The sequence below is a fragment of the Alexandromys fortis genome, unplaced genomic scaffold, assembly GCF_014885135.2.
Source record: "Alexandromys fortis isolate MF-2015 unplaced genomic scaffold, M_Fortis_MF-2015_v1.1 scaffold_73, whole genome shotgun sequence".
NCBI lineage: Eukaryota > Metazoa > Chordata > Mammalia > Rodentia > Cricetidae > Alexandromys > Alexandromys fortis.
In genome coordinates this window covers 3,495,950-3,517,088 of record NW_026067959.1, presented here as the reverse complement: position 1 = coordinate 3,517,088, position 21,139 = coordinate 3,495,950, and the positions used below count along the sequence as shown (strand labels likewise).

At 43.2% G+C, this 21,139-nt stretch overlaps 1 protein-coding gene across 1 annotated transcript; it reads left to right on the top strand.

Moving 5' to 3' along the window:
• Positions 1 to 9,041: 9,041 nt before the first annotated feature.
• Gzmk (granzyme K) lies at positions 9,042 to 18,846 on the top strand. Its single transcript, XM_050152820.1, has 5 exons — positions 9,042 to 9,163; positions 9,412 to 9,559; positions 14,798 to 14,948; positions 15,725 to 15,994; positions 18,372 to 18,846. Exons 1-5 carry the CDS (start codon positions 9,103 to 9,105, stop codon positions 18,531 to 18,533), a joined length of 792 nt encoding a protein of 263 aa, XP_050008777.1. The 5' UTR covers positions 9,042 to 9,102; the 3' UTR covers positions 18,534 to 18,846.
• Positions 18,847 to 21,139: the final 2,293 nt, after the last annotated feature.

Here is a 21,139-nt window from a genome sequence, read left to right as displayed (position 1 = left end):
TATAGTCAAAATCCAGAAACACAGAGGGAGTTAAAGACATATACTGAACATCACTCGGTTTATCAAGCAAGGAATGAGCAGAAGTGTGTTTTGAAACATGTTCTTTCCTGTTGACACATGTTCAAAGAATGTCTGAAGGAAATACTAAATTAAAATACAGCCTGATTCAACTATTGGCATCAGATCCCTCACAATGAAATATGGCTGCTATCTTGAACACCAGGGGAAAGAAAGAGAAGGTTCCCAACCTCAAAATTTTGTGGATGGAAACAATGAAAATCTTAATTTAGAATTTTTTTTATGTTATTTTGATTTTAGCATTGTGAATTCCCTTTGGAGACATTTACTCAAAATGACTCTATTATGTCTCCAGTTCCTGATATTACTGGGGTAAAGAAAATATGTAGGAAATAAAGCACTTTAATATTTAAAGTTGAGAGATAATGGCTCTAAATAAACAACTACGGATATTTTTGCAATGCACAATTTGCAAGCGCTTGACTAAGTGCCTAATTTGGCATAATTGTCTCTCCAACCTTTCGCTCCCTTGCAGCTTTATGCAGGACAGAATGCAATGCTCTCAGGAAGGTTCATAAGGTATCAGGGTGTAGTGTATGCATTCCAACTTCACTAAGAGATCCACAGGTCTGCTCAGGCCAAGAATGTCTCCATAATTTGGCTGCGTCCTGAGACTTTGCAGGAGGCTGGATTTAAAAGTAGTGTGCTTGTCTTCGTTAGTGTTTCTATTGTTGTGAGGAAACATCACAACCTAAAAGCAAGTTGGGGAAAGAGGGTTTATTTGGCTTACACTTCCAGATCATACTCCATCATTGGAGGAAGTCGGGAACAGGAACTCAAGCAGGGCAGGATCCTGGAGGCAGGAGCTGATGCAGAGCTCATGGAGGGGTACTGCTTACTTGCTTGTTTTCCCTGGCTTCTCAGCCTGCTTTCTCATAGAACCCAGGACCACCAGCCCAGGAATGGCACCACCCCTTATGGGCTGGGCCCTTGAGCTGATCACTAATTGAGAAAATACCTTACAGCTGGATCTCATGGAGGCATTTCCTCAACTGAGGCTCCTTCCCCTTTGATGACTCCAGCTTGTGTCAAGTTGACACACAAAAGCAGCCAGTACAGTGGTAATTCATGTCTAGAAGGAGGACATTTTAAGGCAGTCCAGCATTTGGACTAGGAAATGGACCTTGATGGCTGCTTTTAACCAGAATTACAGTTGAGAGCTGTGAGTAAAAAGTGGAGCAGAAATGGCTGAGAAATTTGTACTCAGGAGTAGAAGAGTGTGTGTAAAGTTGGGCCAAGGGAAGTATGGCTGCTGAGGAAGATTGGGGCATGGTAAAGAAGCCAAATGCCTTACTTTCAAGGGCATCTCGGGAATAGGACACAACTCATTCATTGTGGGCTCAAAGATACAAAGAGTAAACTCCTTGAAAAGATCCCCCACCCACGAAAAGAAAAAAAAAAGAGTACCTTGAGGGCAGTGGTTCTCAGCCAGCTGCAGTCACCTAAGGCCATTGGAACTCTCAGATAGTTAGTTACACTATGAATGGTAACAGCAAAATTATGAAGTAGCAACAAAAATAATTTTACGGTTGGGGGTCACCACAATGCAAAGAACTGTATTAAAGGGTCGCAGTATTAGGAAGGCTGAAAACCACTGTTCTAGGGTACCTTGCCTCACAGGGCTGGCTAGGACGAGTCTTCCCTAGGATTCATGTCCTTCTCTTCAGTTGTCCAAGTACTCTGAGGCCAAGGAGTCTCAGTTTCTACTCAAGCCAGCAACAGATTGGTATTTTCCATGTGATACTGGTTTTATAGGCTCCATGTTCTAGTTAGGTGTTTTGTTGTTGTTCTTGTTAATTTGACACAAGGTAGGGTCGACTCCTAACAGGAACCTCAACTGAGGTTTAAAATAAAAAATGCCTTCATCAGATTGCATGTGGGCAAGTCTCTGAGGCATTTTCTTGATTGCTGATGATAGAGGAGAGTCCAGCCCACTGGGGCAGTGCCACCCCTGGGCAGGTGGTCCTGTGTCATAAGAAAGCCAGCCAAGCAAGCCATGAAGGACTAGCCAGTAAGCAGTGTTCCTCCCCAGCCTCTGCTTTGGTCCCTGCTCTCAGGCCCATCCCTCTAGGTTCCTTCCAAGTTCCTATCTACAACCCTCCCTCCTCCCAAGTTGCTTTTGGTCATGGTGTTTTGTCATAGCGACAGTTATCTAATTAAGAGACATACTGGATGTAAGAGGTACAATGTCTGGGAGTTCCACACGGAATTCAAATAAAAGGCAACCTTGGAGGCCAGGCAATGGTGAGATCAGAATCCCTGCATCCCTATAGGCAGCGGTACCTCCTGACTTGTTTTTATTTTTGGAAAAACCAAACACATTTTCTCTTTCTGTGAGAATAAAGTGAGAAGAAATGCATGCATAAGGAGGTTCATTGTGAACTCTGCTAAATAACAAAGGAATGTGATTTGAAATTCTGGTGAGAACAGAAAGTGTGGACTCTGGATTTAAGAGAGGAGGGGAATTGAGAAAGTTGTCATTGGAAAATGGGTTCACAAAGTTCAAATTTTAAATAGATATCAGAATTGTACTATAATGGCATCCAGTGAGCTGTCATAGGAATGAAGATTTCATAGACTCTGCTTTTACTGCTTTCTCTTTCTCTCTCTCCATATGGGCTTTCCATCAGTACTTAAGATGGTTTATGTCCTTTGTATATCAGACTTTAAGTCTTGCAAAATATGAAATGTGCTTTAATCAATTCAAAAGGGCTTTCTGTATATTAAAGATATTAATAAGGGTGTATATTTTCAACTCAAATGTTTTATCAGTATTGAATCTTGACTGCTTTCCTCTTAAATTTTGACTGCTTTTCCTCTTAAATTTTGACTGCTTTCCTCTTAAACATTATTTTAATTTACTTAAGTAAAATTACTTAAGATTTATAATGTGTTAATTCCTTCATAGGAAAATTTTGCTCCAACCAGAATTATTTGTGGTAAAGAGTAAGATGGGGCTAGATGCTGCGGCACGTGCTTGTAATTCCAGATCCAGCAGGAAAAGGGAAGAGAACAAGCTGAAGGCTAGCCTGTGTGTGTGTCTGTGTCTGTGTGTCTGTGTGTATGTGTGTCTCTTTGTGTATGTGTCTGTGTCTGTGTGTATCTGTGTATGTCTTTGTGTGTATGCAGGTAACCTGTGTGTGTCCTCACTCACACATTTGTCTATTTGGTTAATCAACAGCCTTGGGAAATGTATGTCTATCATACTTATACAACCACTCTATCACCAAGCTACATATCCTAACTCTGCCTACTGTGACTAGAATTGCATGGAAATTTCTAGATTAATTAATTCCTAATGAAAATCATGAAATATCAAATTAATAAATAAATAATATTTATTGAGTTCTGAGTTGACCATAGTAATTGCTATGTTTCTCTTGGTGATGAACTTAGCACCTTAAATTACCTATTATTCTACCTCCCATGACTTTGTTATGAAATCATTTAGAAAAACAATTCAATAGCTTTCAATGACAGGCTCGCTCCTTTTACTAGACCTGCTTCTATTAAATAAAATGTTAGCATATTAGGCATGGGATGTATCTCACAGCATCTGAGCTGTTCAAATACAAATAGACTGGCACATTATAAGCTCTGCCATCTTTGGTGGATTGGTTTTTCTCTCCTTAATAATGTGTTCCTTCCTTTTCTTTCCCTTACCGCCTCTGCTTTCTTCTTTTATTACATTAATTGTAAAATCTCATGTATATGTGCTATATTTAATCATCCCCCCCTTATCCTCCCTTCATCCCTTCCCATATCTTCCTAATGCCATTTCAAATTCATAGCCTATATTTCCTTAATTTTTTATTGATATGTGTGTGTGAGAAAGAGAATAAATATATAAATACAATATACCGAGTTCATTTGGTCTGTGTTGGGGCATAACCATTTAGTATGGATAACCAATAAGAGGAGTCACCCCTGGGGAAAACCAACTCTCCTCTCAGCGGTTGCTAACTTCTCTTTATCTAGGGGTGGAGCCCTGTGTGATTTCCCCCTTCCATGTTGGCATGTCAACTGGCGTTGTCACCATTCGGGTCTTGTTTTAAAAGACGAATGGTTGAAATTTCAGCCTGTAGAAGACACAGTCTCACAACAGACCTTCTGGTCTTCTGACTCTTACAGTCTTTCTACAGGGTGAATCTAAGGGTGAGTGTTCTGTTTTTATCACTAAGTCCTTTCCTGTACACTTTTCCCTTTAGCTTTTCTTACAGAGTGACCCTAGTTTTCTTCCTAACACCCTACTGTGCTCAAACAGTGTTCACCTTCCTCTATGCAAGGCCTGTGTTCCAGTAAAACTAGAGTCTGGATGGGCGGTCAAGGCTGCTGACCTTCCCTTGGCAGTCAATCCCTCCTGACAGGATTCTCACATGTGTAAATCTTTTAGGAAAAACATTGCAGACAGTGTGAATGACCTGCCTTGGGTCCAGTGACATCATAGGGACCACCCTCTGTGGGACTTTCCCCATCTCTCCCATAACATTTGAACTCACACAATGGAATCCAAGGCCACCCTGAAGAAGAAGAGAAAGAGGAATCACAAAATAACGCCTTGAAGGCTGGAGACGGACCGAGGGAGATGCTGGACAAACAGACAAGCCTCTCCAGCGGGCAGCCCACTTTGCCTTGAGGTCCTATTTGTCCATGGCCTTTGCTTACCAAGACCTCGGAGCAGCTCTCCTCTTCACCCTTAGTTCAGACAGGACTGGGGAAGGGCTGAAACCGGAAGGTGCAAAACTGCTCCTTGTGCTTCTTAACTCGGTGGTGAACTCAAAAATAATTCTCAATGTTAAATAAAATAATTAATAATGCAAAATGTGTTCTGATTGAAACCTGAAGTAGAGAAAGGCAAAACAAATCAATTTTGTTCCCACCTTCATCACCATCACTACCCCAGAGAAAGCACATTGCAGTCTTCCAAAGTGTTGGCGTCTAACAGCTGGAGAACAAGCCCAGGCCCAGTCTCCCGCTTCTCTGCACGGATTTATGCTAAGCACAGTTCTGACGCTAAGGGGGCCCTGGGTTTTTGTTTTTGTTTTGTTTTTTGTTTGTTTGTTTGTTTGTTTTGTTTTCTTTCTTTTTTCAATTGTTCTTAAGATCATTCGTTTTTAAGGACCTTGTAAGAGTAAGCTGGCTATAGGACTTACACATCCTTTGGACCTTTCAACATTATATTAGTATACAGCACCCCAATGTTCCTCCCAAATTCAATTGCCAAATAGTTTCACCGCAATTGCTAGCAGATTCACTTATCAAATTAGTTAAACTATAATTCAAACAGAGATCAACCCTCAGTGGTGGCTCGAAAGAGGGGGACTCAACAAAAGACTCCTAAAGGCTAATCTCAGGTTTCTAAGGCTGGGAGGGCCACAAAGTCTTGAACACCACAGTGATGAGATGTTCTTTCAAAAGAGGCTGAAGTGTGTGTGATGGGGGGTGTAAATGACTCAGTGGGTAAAGGTTCTTGCAACCAATCCTGACAACCTGACAAGAGTTCAATTTCTGGATCCACATGGTAGAAGAAGAGAATTAACTCCCACAGATTGTCCTCTGACCTCCACACATATATTGTGTCACATGTGGCTGCACACACACACACACACACACACACATAACAAACAAACAAACATGTAATTTAAAGTAATTTTTAAAAAGGGGTTCCAGAGATGGCTCAACAGTTAGGGAACTTTCTGCTCTTCCAGGGGGCCCAAGTTCAGTTCCCAGCATCCACATCATGAGACTCATAACCACCTGTAACTCGAGCTCCAGGGGATCTAGCGCCCTCTTCTGACTCCTCTAGTCCCTGCACTCCATAGGCACATACCTCTCACATAGACAGATACAAATCTACAGAATAAAAACTAAAATAAATCTTTTTCAATCAGCTTTGCAAAAGACACAGAAAGGGAATCAGTGAGAAAGGCTGGACACTCATCTACTCCAGAGTCGTGTCTTCAGTGTTCCTTGTGCTTCCTACACTGGGGAAGGCTGTGAGTGTGTGTGTGTGTGTGTGTGTGTGTGTCTGTGTCTGTGTGTGTGTGTGTGTTCTTAACATGTTTTTACTTTTGGTCCATCAGGGTCTAACACTTCTATACAATACAAATGAATGAAACAATCAAATAACAAAGGTATATAAAAGACTTGCCTAACATTATTAAATTCAACAAATTATGTTTCATTTAAAAATTATCATAGAGCCCATTTGAATTGCTGTAATTTTCCAAATACTCATTTTCAGTTTCTGTCCTTGTCTATCTGCTAGTGAGTCATCAACAGGTCTCAGACTGGCACAAGTTTGCAGCCACTCTTCAAGGGACTCAGCCCCTAAAGAGTGTGGCTTGTGAGTCTGCACGCAGGTGCCTGGGCTATGAAAGACAGCCCCAGGGGGACAATCAGGACAGCTGGTCTATCAGGTTCCCCTAAAAGGCAGGAGTGTCAAAAACATCTCTCACTGCGGCTCACAGTGACAGCTACACAACACAGCAGAGACCCGCGAGAGCCAGCCACAGGCTGAGTGCCGTGCACTTGCTCAGACTAGTCCAGCTGCTGTAAGCGCCTTCCAAAGCAAACACAGCTCTCCCCGCAGCAGACTCAACAGAGCAAAAACCAACACCCAGAAATCAATGAGATGACCCAGTTCATCATATTACACAGCCCGCTATCTTCAAACCCAGGATCCCAAAGACAATAACAAATGATACTATTAACCAGTGCAGGGGGCTAAAGCCAAAACCCAGAAACTCATTATTTTAAACCAACGCAATTCTCAGAATTCCAGGTCAACTACAAGAAAGAGTCATGAGCCGATCTTCGCAATTGAACTAAATCTCACCCATGTCTAATTGCAGTGTGCAAGACCAAATCCTTTTTCCCTTCTGCACGACCAGCCTGCCTCCTGCAGTGTCTAAGCCAGGGGCTTCTCAGAGGGAGCAGGGCGGAAAGTGTGGTTCGCTTGAAGGAAATGTGAAGTCTGAAGCCAGCACATAGGGTTTAGGAGCAATCCGTGAGCTGGGCTATCTAGACAATCTCGGCTTCAGTTTCCCCATCCATAAAACAGGACGAAGAGGCAGCCGCCTCCCTGGAAACACAGCTGAAAGTGTTCAGCCATCTTCAATAAAAGCTATGCAGTTGTGTGTCCTTACTATAAAGACGTAAGCCAGGAGTGATGTTTCAACCACGCCATCCTAAATCTGCTCTTTACAGTTTACCTCTTCCTTACGTTCAAATCACTGTTACATCCACTCGCCTTCTGCTCCCGGTATTATTACCTCAGAGAACAGTTGTGATCATGCCTACAGGCAACATGGAAAGACGGCACACAAGGGCTCTGCTTAACGGAGGTCGTTTGACAGTTCACGGGGCATTCTGGGGTGCTAACAGGTTCCGTTGGATAACCCTGTGGCTTTTCTCACCTTTTGCTCTCCCTAGCAGGAAGTCGACGGCTTTGCTGTGACTGCACCCCTGTATAATGAAAATGCGACACTAGCTATCTGGTGCTGTGTTCTGACTTATGCTTCTTAACATCCACGCTTCTGCAGGTGAGGGGTGAAATTTAGCTCAGTTCCAACACTGTGGACTTGGACAAATGAATCTCTCTGGGCTTATGTCTTCGATTGTAGCTTAAATATAATTTCCGCCCCACCTTCCTCACAGATATAGACAGGAAGATGCAAATGATCATGTAGAGAGAATTTGGGAAATAACTTGACATTCAACTTATATATCATTAAATTATGCTGTATAATGGATAGTAATTATTTTTTCTGCTTTCTTGTCAAAGAAAAACAATAATGTAGGTATTCTTTTGCCATCTACCAACCATGACAGTTTTGGTTTTCTTTTTTTAAAAATAGAAAACAGATTTTATAATTTTTTTTAAAAAACAACTAAAAACTATGCAAGTTTTGGTAAGAGTTTCTGGAAAATATTAGGGCTCCCGAGCCTAGTCTACCTATGTATATTTGCATCTACTTTGTCCTGTATGGACTTGCGTTTTCAGTGTGGACAGAATCCTGAGTCTGATCAAGATAATGTCCACTAAAAGGCCTGGCATTGCATTGTCATCTCTTCCTGGGAAGAATGACAAAATACAGTCCTTGCCTTTTAAAATACATTATTAAGGCCCTGGATAAACATGTGGTCATTTTCAATTAAAATTAAGTCAAAGACAATTTGAATAAAAAAAAGTGTTGCCAATATTCTCCTTTAGTAACATGATTAAATCTCCAAAAAATGTAAGTAAAATGTAACCAACTCTGGTCATATTTAAAGAGCGGCAAGACAAGGGCTGTACTTGCTGGGAAACGTATGGGTTCTTTGGATGGTGTTCAGGTTGCAGCTAAGCCGCACCAGAGAGCCCCTAGGATCTGTGCGGGCCCCGCGTCCCCACCAGGAATCTAATGCACAAATGAAAGGTGAGAGGAATTAAGCCTGGTGATCACCATCTCATGCCAGGGGAAACAGAAGTATTGCTCTAGGGCAGTGGTTCTCAACCTTCCCAGTGCCGTGACCCTGCAATACAGTTCCTCATGTTGTGGCGACCCCCCCACACACACACACATACAGCATACAATTATTTCACTGATACTTGAGAACTGTAATTTTCTACTGTTAGGAGTCCTAATGTAAATATCCGATATGTGACCTCAAGGGGATCATGATCCACAGGTTGAGAACCACTGATTTAGAGCAAGGACCATCTTGAAACTGTCTACAATACATGGGGGTCTTACCAGCCTGGGTATTTTCTATTCTTTCACCATTTGTACCAAGGGCACTCATCCAGAAATGAGTTCTTCATGGTACACTGGCAGCACAGACCGGAAACTCCCCAAACTGATAGTTACTTCGAAAACTTGGGTGTGAAAGCTCTACCCTCTGGAGCATGTGAGGTGAGAAGCTTATAAGGAAAAAGGAAAGTAAGAAAGAGAGAAAAACCCCACCCTCTTCAGCATCTTCTTCATCGGTCGCTGAGCAAAGTGATTCCTCTGTGCTCCTTAACGCAGAAGTATCGTAAATATGAGGCTTTCTCCATTTGCTCTGTTTGTCCTGACTGCCGGGGTTTATCTGTGCTCAGAGTGTAAGTATCTTCTGCTCCTGCCACATGTGAACATATCATATGAATATGATATGACTCTAGTGATTACACTGTTACACTGTAAACTGTAATTTCCCTCTCACCTGCTAGCCAGGCAAAGTATAACAACTATTGGGTAGCACTGCTGTTGTATTGGTCTTGAAAAAGAGTATTGTGACAATGGTGCCTGCTGTCTGAAGGATTAGATGCCACCGCTGGGCCACGTGAAATCTCTCGGCTCACTTTTACAGGTTTCCGCACTGAAATTATTGGAGGGAGAGAGGTACCGCCACATTCCCGGCCGTTTATGGCTTCCATCCAGTACCGAGGCCGTCACATCTGTGGAGGAGTCCTGATTCATCCGCAGTGGGTGCTGACAGCAGCCCACTGCTACTCTTGGTGAGTCCCCTGTGCTTTTCCGTGTGTGAGGCTCTCGGTGACTAGGAAGAACCACACACGTTAGACAAAGCTTACTCCAGGAATTAAGAGCAGTAAGATGAACGACGGCGATAAAAGAGAACGATTAAAACGATCTACTCTAGTAAGTATTTAGAATGTATGTACTGCTTATCTCTGGAATGTTCCATGAAGTGTTCAACAGCAGTTGACCACAAGCAACTGAAAGTGCTGAAAGGAAGCCTGTGTCCAAGGGGAGGTTACTGTATCCTGTTTCATGGGGTTTTGAGAATTGGTGTTTTTATTTAGATATTTCAGAATATTTGACATTTTTCGAAAGCACAGATATATTGCAGACAACACTGTGAGTATTGGCAAAGGATTTGCAGATTCTCTAGTTCTTCAGCCTTATGCTTTACCCTAGACATCTGAGGACCACACTTTGGAAATCACAACAATAAGAGACAGCAACTTCCCTTGAGGGGGAAACTATTATAGAGGGGTTCTAAAAAGTGATCCGGAGCAGGTCAGCGGGAATGGGGATATTTAAAGGGCAGCTTCTCTGACCATGGAGGACAGCACCCCGCCCCCAGGTCCCTTCAGTTTAAGATGATGTATAAAATCTGTCTTGGGATGTTGTCGGTAGAGAGCTGATGGTGTTCGCTTGAGTTTTCTGATTTCATTTCTTCTGTTCGCATATTTATTTCTTTAAGCTTCTTGCCTGGGATCCCTGATCATCTTCTCTTTCCCTTAAAACACGATAGCCCTTCACTTAAGAATAAGTCTTAGGGACTGGAGAAATAGCTCAGTGCTTACGAACACCCGCTGCTCTTAGGGAAAACCAGGGTTTGCTTCCCAGCACCCACGTGGTGTCTCACAACCATCCATTAACTGTAGTTCCAGGGGTCCAATGTCTTCTTCTGATCTCTGCAGGCACCAAGCTTGCATGTGGCACACAGACATACATACAAGCAAAACACTCAAACATAAAATAAAATGAAGAAATCTAGTAACAAAAAGTTAGCTGGGCAGTGGTGGCACACACCTTTAATCCCAGCACTCAAGAGGCAGAGGCAGGCGATCACATCTGCCTGAGTTCAAGGCCAGTCTGATCTACCTGCTGATTGCTACCTTCACAGCAACCAGGGATAGATAGACACTGTCTCAAAAAAAAAAAATCGATCTTAGCTTCCAAAAATTGCTATCCAGACATCAACACCATCTAGACAGAACAACTGAACTGTCTTGACTCCCTGCTTTAAGGATATTGTCTAGTTGCTGCCTTTTGATGGAACCCTGCTGGGAGCTCCAGGACCTGAAAATAGCGAAAAGACACGGTTTCTAAAGAGCAAGTTGCTGGATTCCAGTTTCGTATCCTTACTCACCCATGCACCCCTCCCTTCTGTCCTGCTTCCCACATCACAAGAAAATCTCACTCAAGGTGAGGTTTGTTCCTCTCCAGGTAGGCTTCTGGTTCTCACTCACAGCTCACCAGACAAGGAGCTGAATGTAGACTGTTCAGCAGACGCTGGTGGGAAGGGGCAAGAAAGAAAGGGTTTGGATTGGGGGCTAAGCGTGAGACCTGGTACAGGGCGTGTGAAGTCACAGCAGGAAGATAGATGAAGGTAGACGGTACTAAGTTACATCTGAAAATTTGTCTAATGGGTTTAATTCAAGAAAAGTATATCCCAAATTGGGGGGAAGAGATTGTTTAAAAAACAACAACAATAACAAGAATAATAACAATAATAAATAATAGAAGGGGAAGGGAGAGAAGGAAGGAGGAGAGGCTGAGGGAGACCTGAAGAGAGGTCTTGGAGTTTAGAAGATCTTGCTAAATATCATTTTAAATGGCTGGCATATAAATGACTCTGAAGTATGTGGATCGAATTTCCACAGGGGACATTTGGGTGTAAAAATGTAGGCAGATCAGTGCTTGGAAAAATATTAAGCCTTATGAAATTCAAAATATTGATGAAACAGCTCAATGGTGGCATCCCACAAATGTGCTCACGAGGCTCCTGGGGGAACAGTTGACTAAGCCAACCCTTCCTTTCGGCACGGTGACAGGGAGAGGCAAATCTGGGAGGAAGGCTCCCTCTCAGCACCCATCTGCTCCAGCCTTCCTTCGTGCCTTGGCAGTTATCCCATCAAACCTAGAAGGAAACGGATACCGGGTATGGTGGCACTCTGAAAGCCAGGGCAGGAGGATTGTTGGCTTGAGGCTGGCTTGGAGCACCCAGGAAGAGCCTGTCTACAAAGAAAGAAACAAACGTAAAGGAAATACATTTTTAAAAAAAATACTCTTGAATTGTCTACTTTTCAATGTTTTAAATCATCAGGAGAAAACTTTGGGCTCTTTTTACTGACCCGCTTCGCTCCCTGGACCCTTCTTTCTCCCTCTCATGTGCCTAAACAAGTTATCAAATGGAATCCTCCATGACCTCTTTCACAGCCGTGCACCACCAAGCTGCAGAGGCAAACCAATGCAACTGTTTTTGGTTTTGTTTGTGTGGTGCTGGAGAATTGAACCTGAGGGCTCGTGCCTGCTAGGCAAGTGCTCTACCACCACTGAGCTACATCCCCAGCCCACACCAAGAGTTCTAATCCTGCCTGGATGTGCATCCCAGAGCCTCCACCTAATACATTTTTAATTTACCTGACCCCCAACTTCCTCGTCTACTTACCTGACCCCCAACTTCCTCGTCTATAAAATGAGGATCGTCTTCTCACCCACCTACTTGGCTGCTGTTCCAGTGAAGGAAGCAGAGGAAGACATAGCTTATGCTTTAACACATGTTGTTGAGGATTGCTATATTGTCCTTGCAGCCTTCCATGGTAATAACCAAGCAATAAACATGATGGTCCACTTGTGTGGATGGGATAGGACTGGGAATATTTATGCTTTCTGACAGCCAGCAGCTTTTCTCTATCTGAGCCAAGAGAGACTCCAAGAAATAGAAACCCTGCCTTTGATGCCAGACCTCAGGAGCTGGTCGAAACAGGCTCTGCTTAGCATCAAGACAGGCTGGCCTAAGAAGCAAGCTGAAGTAAAGCCTGATACAAGGCAAAAGAAGCGTCCAGGGAAGAGCACTAGAGTTGGGACATGAGCCCTGAGCTTGGCTCCTGCATCCTCTAAGTGTGAGATGGTCACTTTGAACCAGTTAGATGATTGATGAGGGCTGTGCGGCCCAGTGGCTTTAAAACTGAGGAGGGCACTGTGGGGCTCCACTGAGGCCATCTTGGCAGCCATCTGTGAAAGAGAAGAAATGTATGACAAGCAATACCGGGGTTCTACTCTGCAGTTCCATGACAGGGCAGCCAGGATGGGACTCAGGAAACTGCACACAAGTACCTCCAGGTGCTAAAGGCCACTCTTGGAAAACCCCTGTGATGTGCAAATGCATGACGCTGGTACTAGGTTTCTCTTGTGTGAATTCACATCTAGACACAGATAAAGACATGGAGTCCAGAGAGATGGCTCAGTAAGTAAAAGACCCTTATTAAGCCTAGCCACCTGAAGGATCCCTGGGACCCACGTGGGAAGGAGAGAGCTAAGTCCTGAAAGACCTCTATGTGCACACCATAGTACATACATACAATGTGTGTGTGTGTGTGTGTAATTTTTTTTTTTTTTTAAGAAAAAAGATTTTAAAGAGGTAGAATCCTAGAACTCAGGACATTTCATTTACTCCATGGGCAGAAGACTTGACCATGATGGGACCTATCACAGCTGAAAATCCAAAGAGCATATTGATCTGCATGGGGCTTATTAGCCTGTCACAGTGGATACAAAAGTAGCTCTAACATTTCAAAGTCAGCAGATAGTGGAGGAACTGGGTGAAAGATGAACGAGCGTCTCCTTCACCAGCATCTACCTTCCCCAGAGGTGTTGGTACCTCACAGCTGTCCTTTGGAGTGCTGTTTACAGACACACCCACTCTCCTGTCCCAGCGGAGGTCCTGGGGATTTTGTATCTTCCTCTCCCTCCAGAGCTTTGGGTTTAGTGGGCAAGTTGGATTTGAGTTTGAATCCATCCAAGGAAATCTAATCCATGTCCTCTGAGAAATTCCATCCCCATTCCGATTTCGCAATAGGCAAACTTTTCAGCAAATAGAGCTGGAATTCCCAAAATAAGCTCTTTTGGTAGAAAATTAGAAGTGGTAATTCCAGGCAGCCACAGGTCTGCCACATGGGAACCCTCCCCCACTGCAGTCCCATGCGCATTCTCTGAACCTAGGTCTGCCGCCTGCAAACCCTCCCCACTGCCTTGCGCATCCTCAGGACCTACACAGCCACTCCTTTCATGCCCTTTAGATTCCTGTGCCCTTCTTGATTTTTAAGAACACAAATCTGTGTGTATATGTGTATGTGTTTCTGCTGTATCCTGCAGAAATTGATTCAAGTTGAAAAAAAAACGGAGTTTTATCACAAATAAATACAAATTTTTGTTTGGTTTTTAAGACAAGGCTTTTCTATGTAACCCAGTTGGATTATATAGAAATGTGTAATAATTCTGCCTCTGCCCCCACTGCATGATGGAAATTGCACTGACATATATTTCTTTCTTTTCTTTGTTCTTTTTTCCTTGTTTTTGTTTGTTTGGTTGATTGGTTTTTTTTTTTAATGTGTGTGTGTGTGTGTGTGTGCGCGCGCGCGTGCATGCATGTATGTCTGTGTGTGTGTGCACAAAAGCTTGAATACAGGACCTTGTGCAAGGTGGGTAAGGGCTCTACCACCGAGCTACACCTCTAGGGCATTTTTAGCACATCCTTGTTCTAAAAAAATTATTTGAAATGGCTTTCATAAATACACTACAAGAGGAAATATCTGTAATACACAAATGGTTGCAACATGCAGCCAAAACGCCCCAAACAAAATCGTTTCTATTTTCATCATGGGCTATGAATGTACTCCCATGTATTTGCTTGATCTGTAATAGGCCCAGGCTTTCTAGAATGAATCTCATGAACAGATGAGCCAGCAGGCACCCGAGGCCTCACCTTATTTATCTAAACACAGTGTTGGAAGGATGCAGCAGCTCTAGGAATGGAGCACACTGACAGAGAAGCCAGAGATGTGTGATGAGATCCACTGGGGCCTCCGTCGCTTCACCTGGCCCTAAGCAGGTCTCCTTGGACTCTGTCCTTGGTCTTTCATGCGTGTGACCTCCACCATCTCCCGCTATGACTGTTGGGTTTGCACATCATTGTGTTACCTCCAATTTCTTTGCTCTTTTAGGTTTCCTAGAGGCCACTCTCCCACAGTGGTCTTGGGAGCACATTCTCTTTCAAAGAATGAGCCCACGAAACAAACATTGGAGATTAAAAGACTCATCCCATTCTCAAGATCCCTGTCAGATTTCACATCACATGACATCATGCTAATAAAGGTAGGTAGATTTGCCTCCCTCTGTCTCTTCAATATTCTCATACAAGATCACCCCGTTAATCAGCTACATGGAAGCATTTGGGCAGCACCCTCCCTGTGTTTGAGGTAACTGAAATGTTCTATGAAGGCTCATCTTACCCCATATACTCCCGTGAAAAGAAAACAAAAACCACAAATGCATTAGAGACATGTTTATGCCAGGGAAACCAATGGTACTGCTCCCCATGCAGAAGAGCAACATGTCAGCAGCTCCAAGGATCCCCAGGAAATGCTTTTCCCCAAATGCTTTTCACACTAGCGACTGAAAACTACAAGAGTTGTTTATGTAACAGAGCCAATTAAGGGACTTCAGGGAATCAGAAATGAGTTAAAACTTAGTCTAGACCATACTTTGTCCAGCCCAAATGTGGTCTAGACCATACTCAGGGGCCCTATCCAGCAGGAAGCAGCCCAGCCCACAAAGTCATGACCTATACATGCCATTCCACAGAAAACCCTCCAAGGCAGGGCAAAGGCCAGTTTGCTCAAGACTGGGTGGAACTCCTACTCTGTATATGCTTCCATCCCCAAACATCAGTGAGCTCCATGGAGAATGGAAATCACATTCAGAGAAAAACAACAGCCAAAAATGCAGCTGCAGATCATCACCAAAGGAGATTCGAGGGGAAGAGATGCCTTCCTGAGGCAGAGGGACCACACACCCAATGCACGGTCAAATGGGATCTAGCTGCAGAAACCCCTGGGGAAGAATAATTTACCTAGTTTTCTATCTTTCAGCTTCACACTGCTGCAGAACTCAACAAGCATGTCCAACTGCTTCAACTGAGATCCAAAAACTATATTAGAGATGGAACCAAATGCCAGGTTACTGGCTGGGGAGCCACCAACCCAGATCTGTTAAAAAACTCTGATACCCTGCAAGAAGTCACTGTTACCATTATAAGCAGAAAACGCTGCAACAGCCAAAGCTATTACAACCGCAAACCTGTTATAACCAGGGACATGATATGTGCAGGAAATGCCAAAGGCCAAAAGGATTCCTGCCAGGTAAGCATGTGTTGTGGAATGTTATTCTAAGGTATGTTATGTTTGTTTATGCTGTGGAACATTTGCTGCATTCTTTTATGTTGCATTTGTTTAACTCTGTGAAGCTGTGTTACTGGGCCTGTCTAAAACACCTGATTGGTCTAATAAGGAGCTGAACAGCCAGTAGTGAGGCAGGAGAACGGATAGACGGGGCTGGTAGACAGAGAGAATAAATAGGAGGAGAAATCTGGGAAGAGGGGTTGGGAAAGGAGAAAAAGAGGGAGAGGAGGACTCCAGGAGACAGCCACCCAAGCTACACTGCAAACCACGGAGAAAGAAGTGAAAAAAAGGTATACATAAATAGAGAAAGATAAAAGCCCAGAAGCAAAAGGTAGATGGAATAATTTAAGAAAAGCTAGCTAGAAACAGCCCAGCTAAGGCAGGACATTCATAAGTAAGAATAAGATTCGGTGTGTGCTTATTTGGGAGCTGGGTGGCGAGGTCCTCAAAGAGTAAAGATTTAAAAACAACCAACTTTAAGCATCCTCATTGGAAGTGGAGACCAGTGAACCGCAGTCACTTTTGCATTTTCTGACTCTGAGGGAAGGCGTGGAGAACAGGATCCACAGTTCTGAAAATTTACTGTCCACTCTTGTACTTTTACTGTACCCCTACTCTTACATACCTACCAGTGTGAACTCCTCCAGCAATTAAGCTGCTCTCATTAAATACTTGCTCGTCCCGTCAGACACCTGGTTGTATTTTTACAGGTGTCCACTGAAGGACGTTACCATCCTTAGAAAGTCTGCTAACCCTGAGGACATAATTAGAAAATAACTCCCCCAACCAAAGGACCATTTTTTAAAGTGATCCTCAGAGAAGACTGAAAAGATGCATATGCTGGAAGCTCATAAATACAGTTTGCGTTTCTTAAATAACGTGGACTTCTAAGATAAAATGCCCACAGAAATGTGTTTTTCACTGTTCTGGGAGTTGGAAGGTTCAGAGCAAGACAGTAGTGGATCTGGGGTCTCATGAGGAAAACATTCTGCTTCGTAGATTGTCTGTTTTCATCCTAACCTGGCTGAGGTAGGGAGTCTGGGATTTTGATCAGTGCTCTAACCCCATTCGGGAGAAATCCTGCTGCATGATCTTGCAAATCCCTACCTCGGCTGCTAACCCTTGGGAGACTGGATTGCTCCCATGATTGAGGGGACACAAGTCCTCAGACCTCAAACTGGTTAACGAAAAGCAACTGTTATTCTCTTTCAGAATTTTTGTGCACAGAGATGGTGAGAAAACACTGGGTACACATTTTAGAGGAGTAATAAGCAGTGTAGATGGCTTACTAATTTAAAGCCATTCTTATGTTGTATTTATTTATTCACATATTATATGTGTGGGCTCATAAATGCAGTCCATACCATACATGTGGAGGCCAGAGGACAATTTGTGGGAAGTTCCTCCTTCCACCATGTGGGTCCTGGGGCGCAACTCAGGCCATCAGACTTGGTGACAAGCAAGCTATAACTGAGCTATATCTCGCTGGTCCCAGATTACTCGTTTTTAAAAATAAGAGCTTAATACTTGCATCCTACTAGAGTAAGCCTTGCTGGGTTGGCTTGAAGACTCCCTGAGACCACCACCCCCCCTAACCAGGACAGCAACTCTAACTAGCCCTGACAATGCCCTGCACTTTGCCATGAGACCAGCAGCAGACACTGGTCCTCATATTTGAAGGCCAACTCTTTGACCAGAAGGCCATCCTACCTCCTCAATAACAGCTTCTCTTATGACAGAATTCAGTTGTGTACTCTGTTAGGGTGGATCCTCTGAAATCCCCCCAGTTGGCGGGTAGTTACATACACAGAGCCATCTTCAAATGTGTGCAAGTGACAAATTAAAAACAAAACAAAAACTAGGAAAAGATAAGGGAAGCCCAACACAGTTCCTTCCATCGCGTTATTTACAGTGCTCGGTTTCTCTTTCCTCCTGGTCTCAACAACAATTTGGTTCTAAGCCCTCTGGTGTCAAACTGACAGTCACAATTTTGAGCTTTATTTTATTTCAGTGGGAAATTTCAAACTCTCTGCTCTTTAACTAGCAAAGTCCAGAAGCCACTGATTACCAAAGGGAGCTGTGTGCATAGACGTAGGGCAGAGAGAACAGAGACATAAAATGGGCAGAGAGACCAATTCATGGTTATAGACAGAGATGCAAACACAGGGAGAAGCAGGGATAGACAGACAAACAGACACAGAAAACCTATTCTGAATAAGAGGCTGTGTTGGGGGCTCTGAGTCATAGAGAAACCAAAGTTAATAACACTAAAGAAAACAGTGACTTTAGGAAACCTCACCAGCTTCTCACTAAATATCTGCCAATTTTCCTTTTCCAGGGAGATTCAGGTGGCCCCTTGGTCTGCAAAGGTGTCTTCCATGCCATCGTCTCTGGGGGCTATAAATGTGGCGTTGCCAACAAACCTGGAATCTACACCCTATTGACTAAGAAATACCAGAGTTGGATCAAAAGCCAGCTTGCCCCATCCAGTGCGAACTGAGATGGTAAAGGGTTTTTTAGATCTGCCAGTCACCTGCTTCTTGTTGTGAAATGAGCTCGCAGATCAATTTCATCTGCAGATGCAGCTGACTGCAGGAAGCCTGTGCTACAGCTGGGGCATATTTCTGTGTCCTAAGGACTCGTTTTGTTTACTGCTGTCTAGGCAGCAGTAAATAAATAAATGCCTGAATTTGAGAGAAAATTAAAAACAAAACCAACAAACTCATTTTGTTAAGGAACCACGCTCTTTTTCATGTGTGTCAGTGATTGATTTCCACCACGCTGGTTTCATTCTAAATAAAATGGAAAGTCTGCCTTTGTCTTTGTGAATATCAAATAATATCCATCCTGCTTCCATCCACACTCCTCAAAGAGCATCTACAGAACGCAATAGTGGTACCTCCTCCAGTTACGCTTGTGTCGGGATTTCTGCCAAATTATCCCATGCTATTTGGGTGTTTTTAATTATCATAAAAATTTTAATGTGTTTTTAATGTGTTAAATGCTTTTTAAAAAGAATGTTTAATTATACAATACAGTATTAACAACTATAGATACTCAGATACAACAGATCTTCAGGATTTATTGATCCTGGAAATTAAAATTTTATACTCAATGAAGAGCAATCTCCCATTTTACTCACCCCTCATCCCCTACTGACTACCATTTTGTTCTGTTTTGATGAACTTTAGTACTACTTGAAAAGTTTTTGCACCCCAATAAACCTCTACACCAACACAATAATCCAAATCAGACCAAATCAAACCGAATGAGAAAAAGCCCGGGTATAATGGATGCCAGCGCTCTTGAGTGGCCTTCCAGGACCTCAGAGAGAAGATGGGGAAGGAAGACCGGGAAACCACGTGTTTGATCTCTGGGTTGCTGTTTAAATACCCAGTGGGAATGGTCTTGAGTATCTCTGAGGAGGGGTCACTGTTTGGAGGGTTTTCTTGGAGGTGGAGTCTGGACTGAGGAAACGCCTAGGGGAGGGGCTTGGAATGGAACTTTCCACCCAAACCTTCCAGACTACTGGATCCATGGATGCCAGGGTCTGGGGTGATGCTTCCCACCAAACACTATTGTGAAAATAATAAACAGAAATACAAACTCAGTGCAAAGACTATCATCATGGCACACACAAATATTTGGGCAGTAACTGTTGACTTATGCCACGCTCTATTCCAGAGTTTAGTTAAATGTATAAAATCTCTGATAGAACAAAACACAGATTTAAAAATTGCCGGACGAAGATTAGGGGAGAAAGGGGAAATAAGAGCAAGACAGAGAAGAGAGAGAAGGGTGGGGAGTGTCAGAGACCAACTTCGACAAAAGTCCCACTCATTGGGGTAGGGGCACAGGGATTAGAAAAACAAGTAAAGAGAATGAAGATGCGACAGAAAACATATGATCGTGCTGGGAGGGAGTTCCAGTGAATACTGAAATTTGCCTGCGCTTAATTTCCCATACCCCAATACAACAGGGGGAAGAAGACAAAAGACTGCTCTAACATGATATAAAGACAACTAGAACAGTTACTTGCAATACTTTGAGCCATCGAGCCATTAATCCATGAGAAAAGCATTCTGTTGTTTAAGCAGTGAACCTACCCTAGACCAAATATCATGAAGGCAGTCACTCCCAAGGTCAAATCCCCTATCTCAAAAAGAAGGAGAAGTATGCTTAAATATTATTGATCAGGATCTATCTGTACGGGCCATCTTAATGTCAAAAAGACCAAGTAACCACACCCTAGGTTAGGGTGGGTAGCCACACTAGTTGTCAGCATCTTTGGACAAGCTAAAACTCTCTGACCTTCAGACAAGGTGGAAATAGGCTCACATTTTGGGGCTTCCACAGGGGAAGGGCTAGAGGGGTGGGAACGGTTGGGGAAATGAGAGAACAGGATAGGAGGAGCACCCACAAGCCACTCTTCTGAACTAAGTTTCTGCCTGAACACTTGCTAGGAAGATTCACATATGGCCTTGTGAGTTGGCCCATGCAGAAAGAACAAATAATAAGTTATATGAATTATGGTCAAGGAAACAAAATTAAGTGACTTATACAAAACCAACACTAGAGAGACCTGCCTTCCATGATCCTTTTGAGGATACTGTGACAATCTATACATCACTGAGGTCTCACGTGAGATCCACAAATTTGTGTGGTTGCTTTTTAGCTGCTAATAAAAATGAATATGAAATGAGGTAACAAAAATAGAAATTTTAAGAGGATATTCTGGCATGTTTCCCATATCTCCTCTAACTATATCAGTGTCTAAAACCATGAGATTATTTGCAATGAAGGAGTTAAACTCTCCCACTCTTACAACTTTCTTTCAGTTTTTTGAGAAGGGCAAAACAGGTGTCTCATCTAACAAAGGGCTATTTATCCACAATCTCCTTACAGTCGGGAACAAGGGAGAGAACAGCACAGGGCCTAAGGCAGCCTCACAATGTCTCAGGGACAAATCCATCAGCCCCCTTCTGAGTCACGTCCAGACTTGCCCAAGTTTGTACAAGTATGTCCAAAAATGATAAGACTAACCCTCAGCCAATTAAAAGTATACTAGTGTAACTGCTGCTTGCCTAACCAATTATGCATGAGATG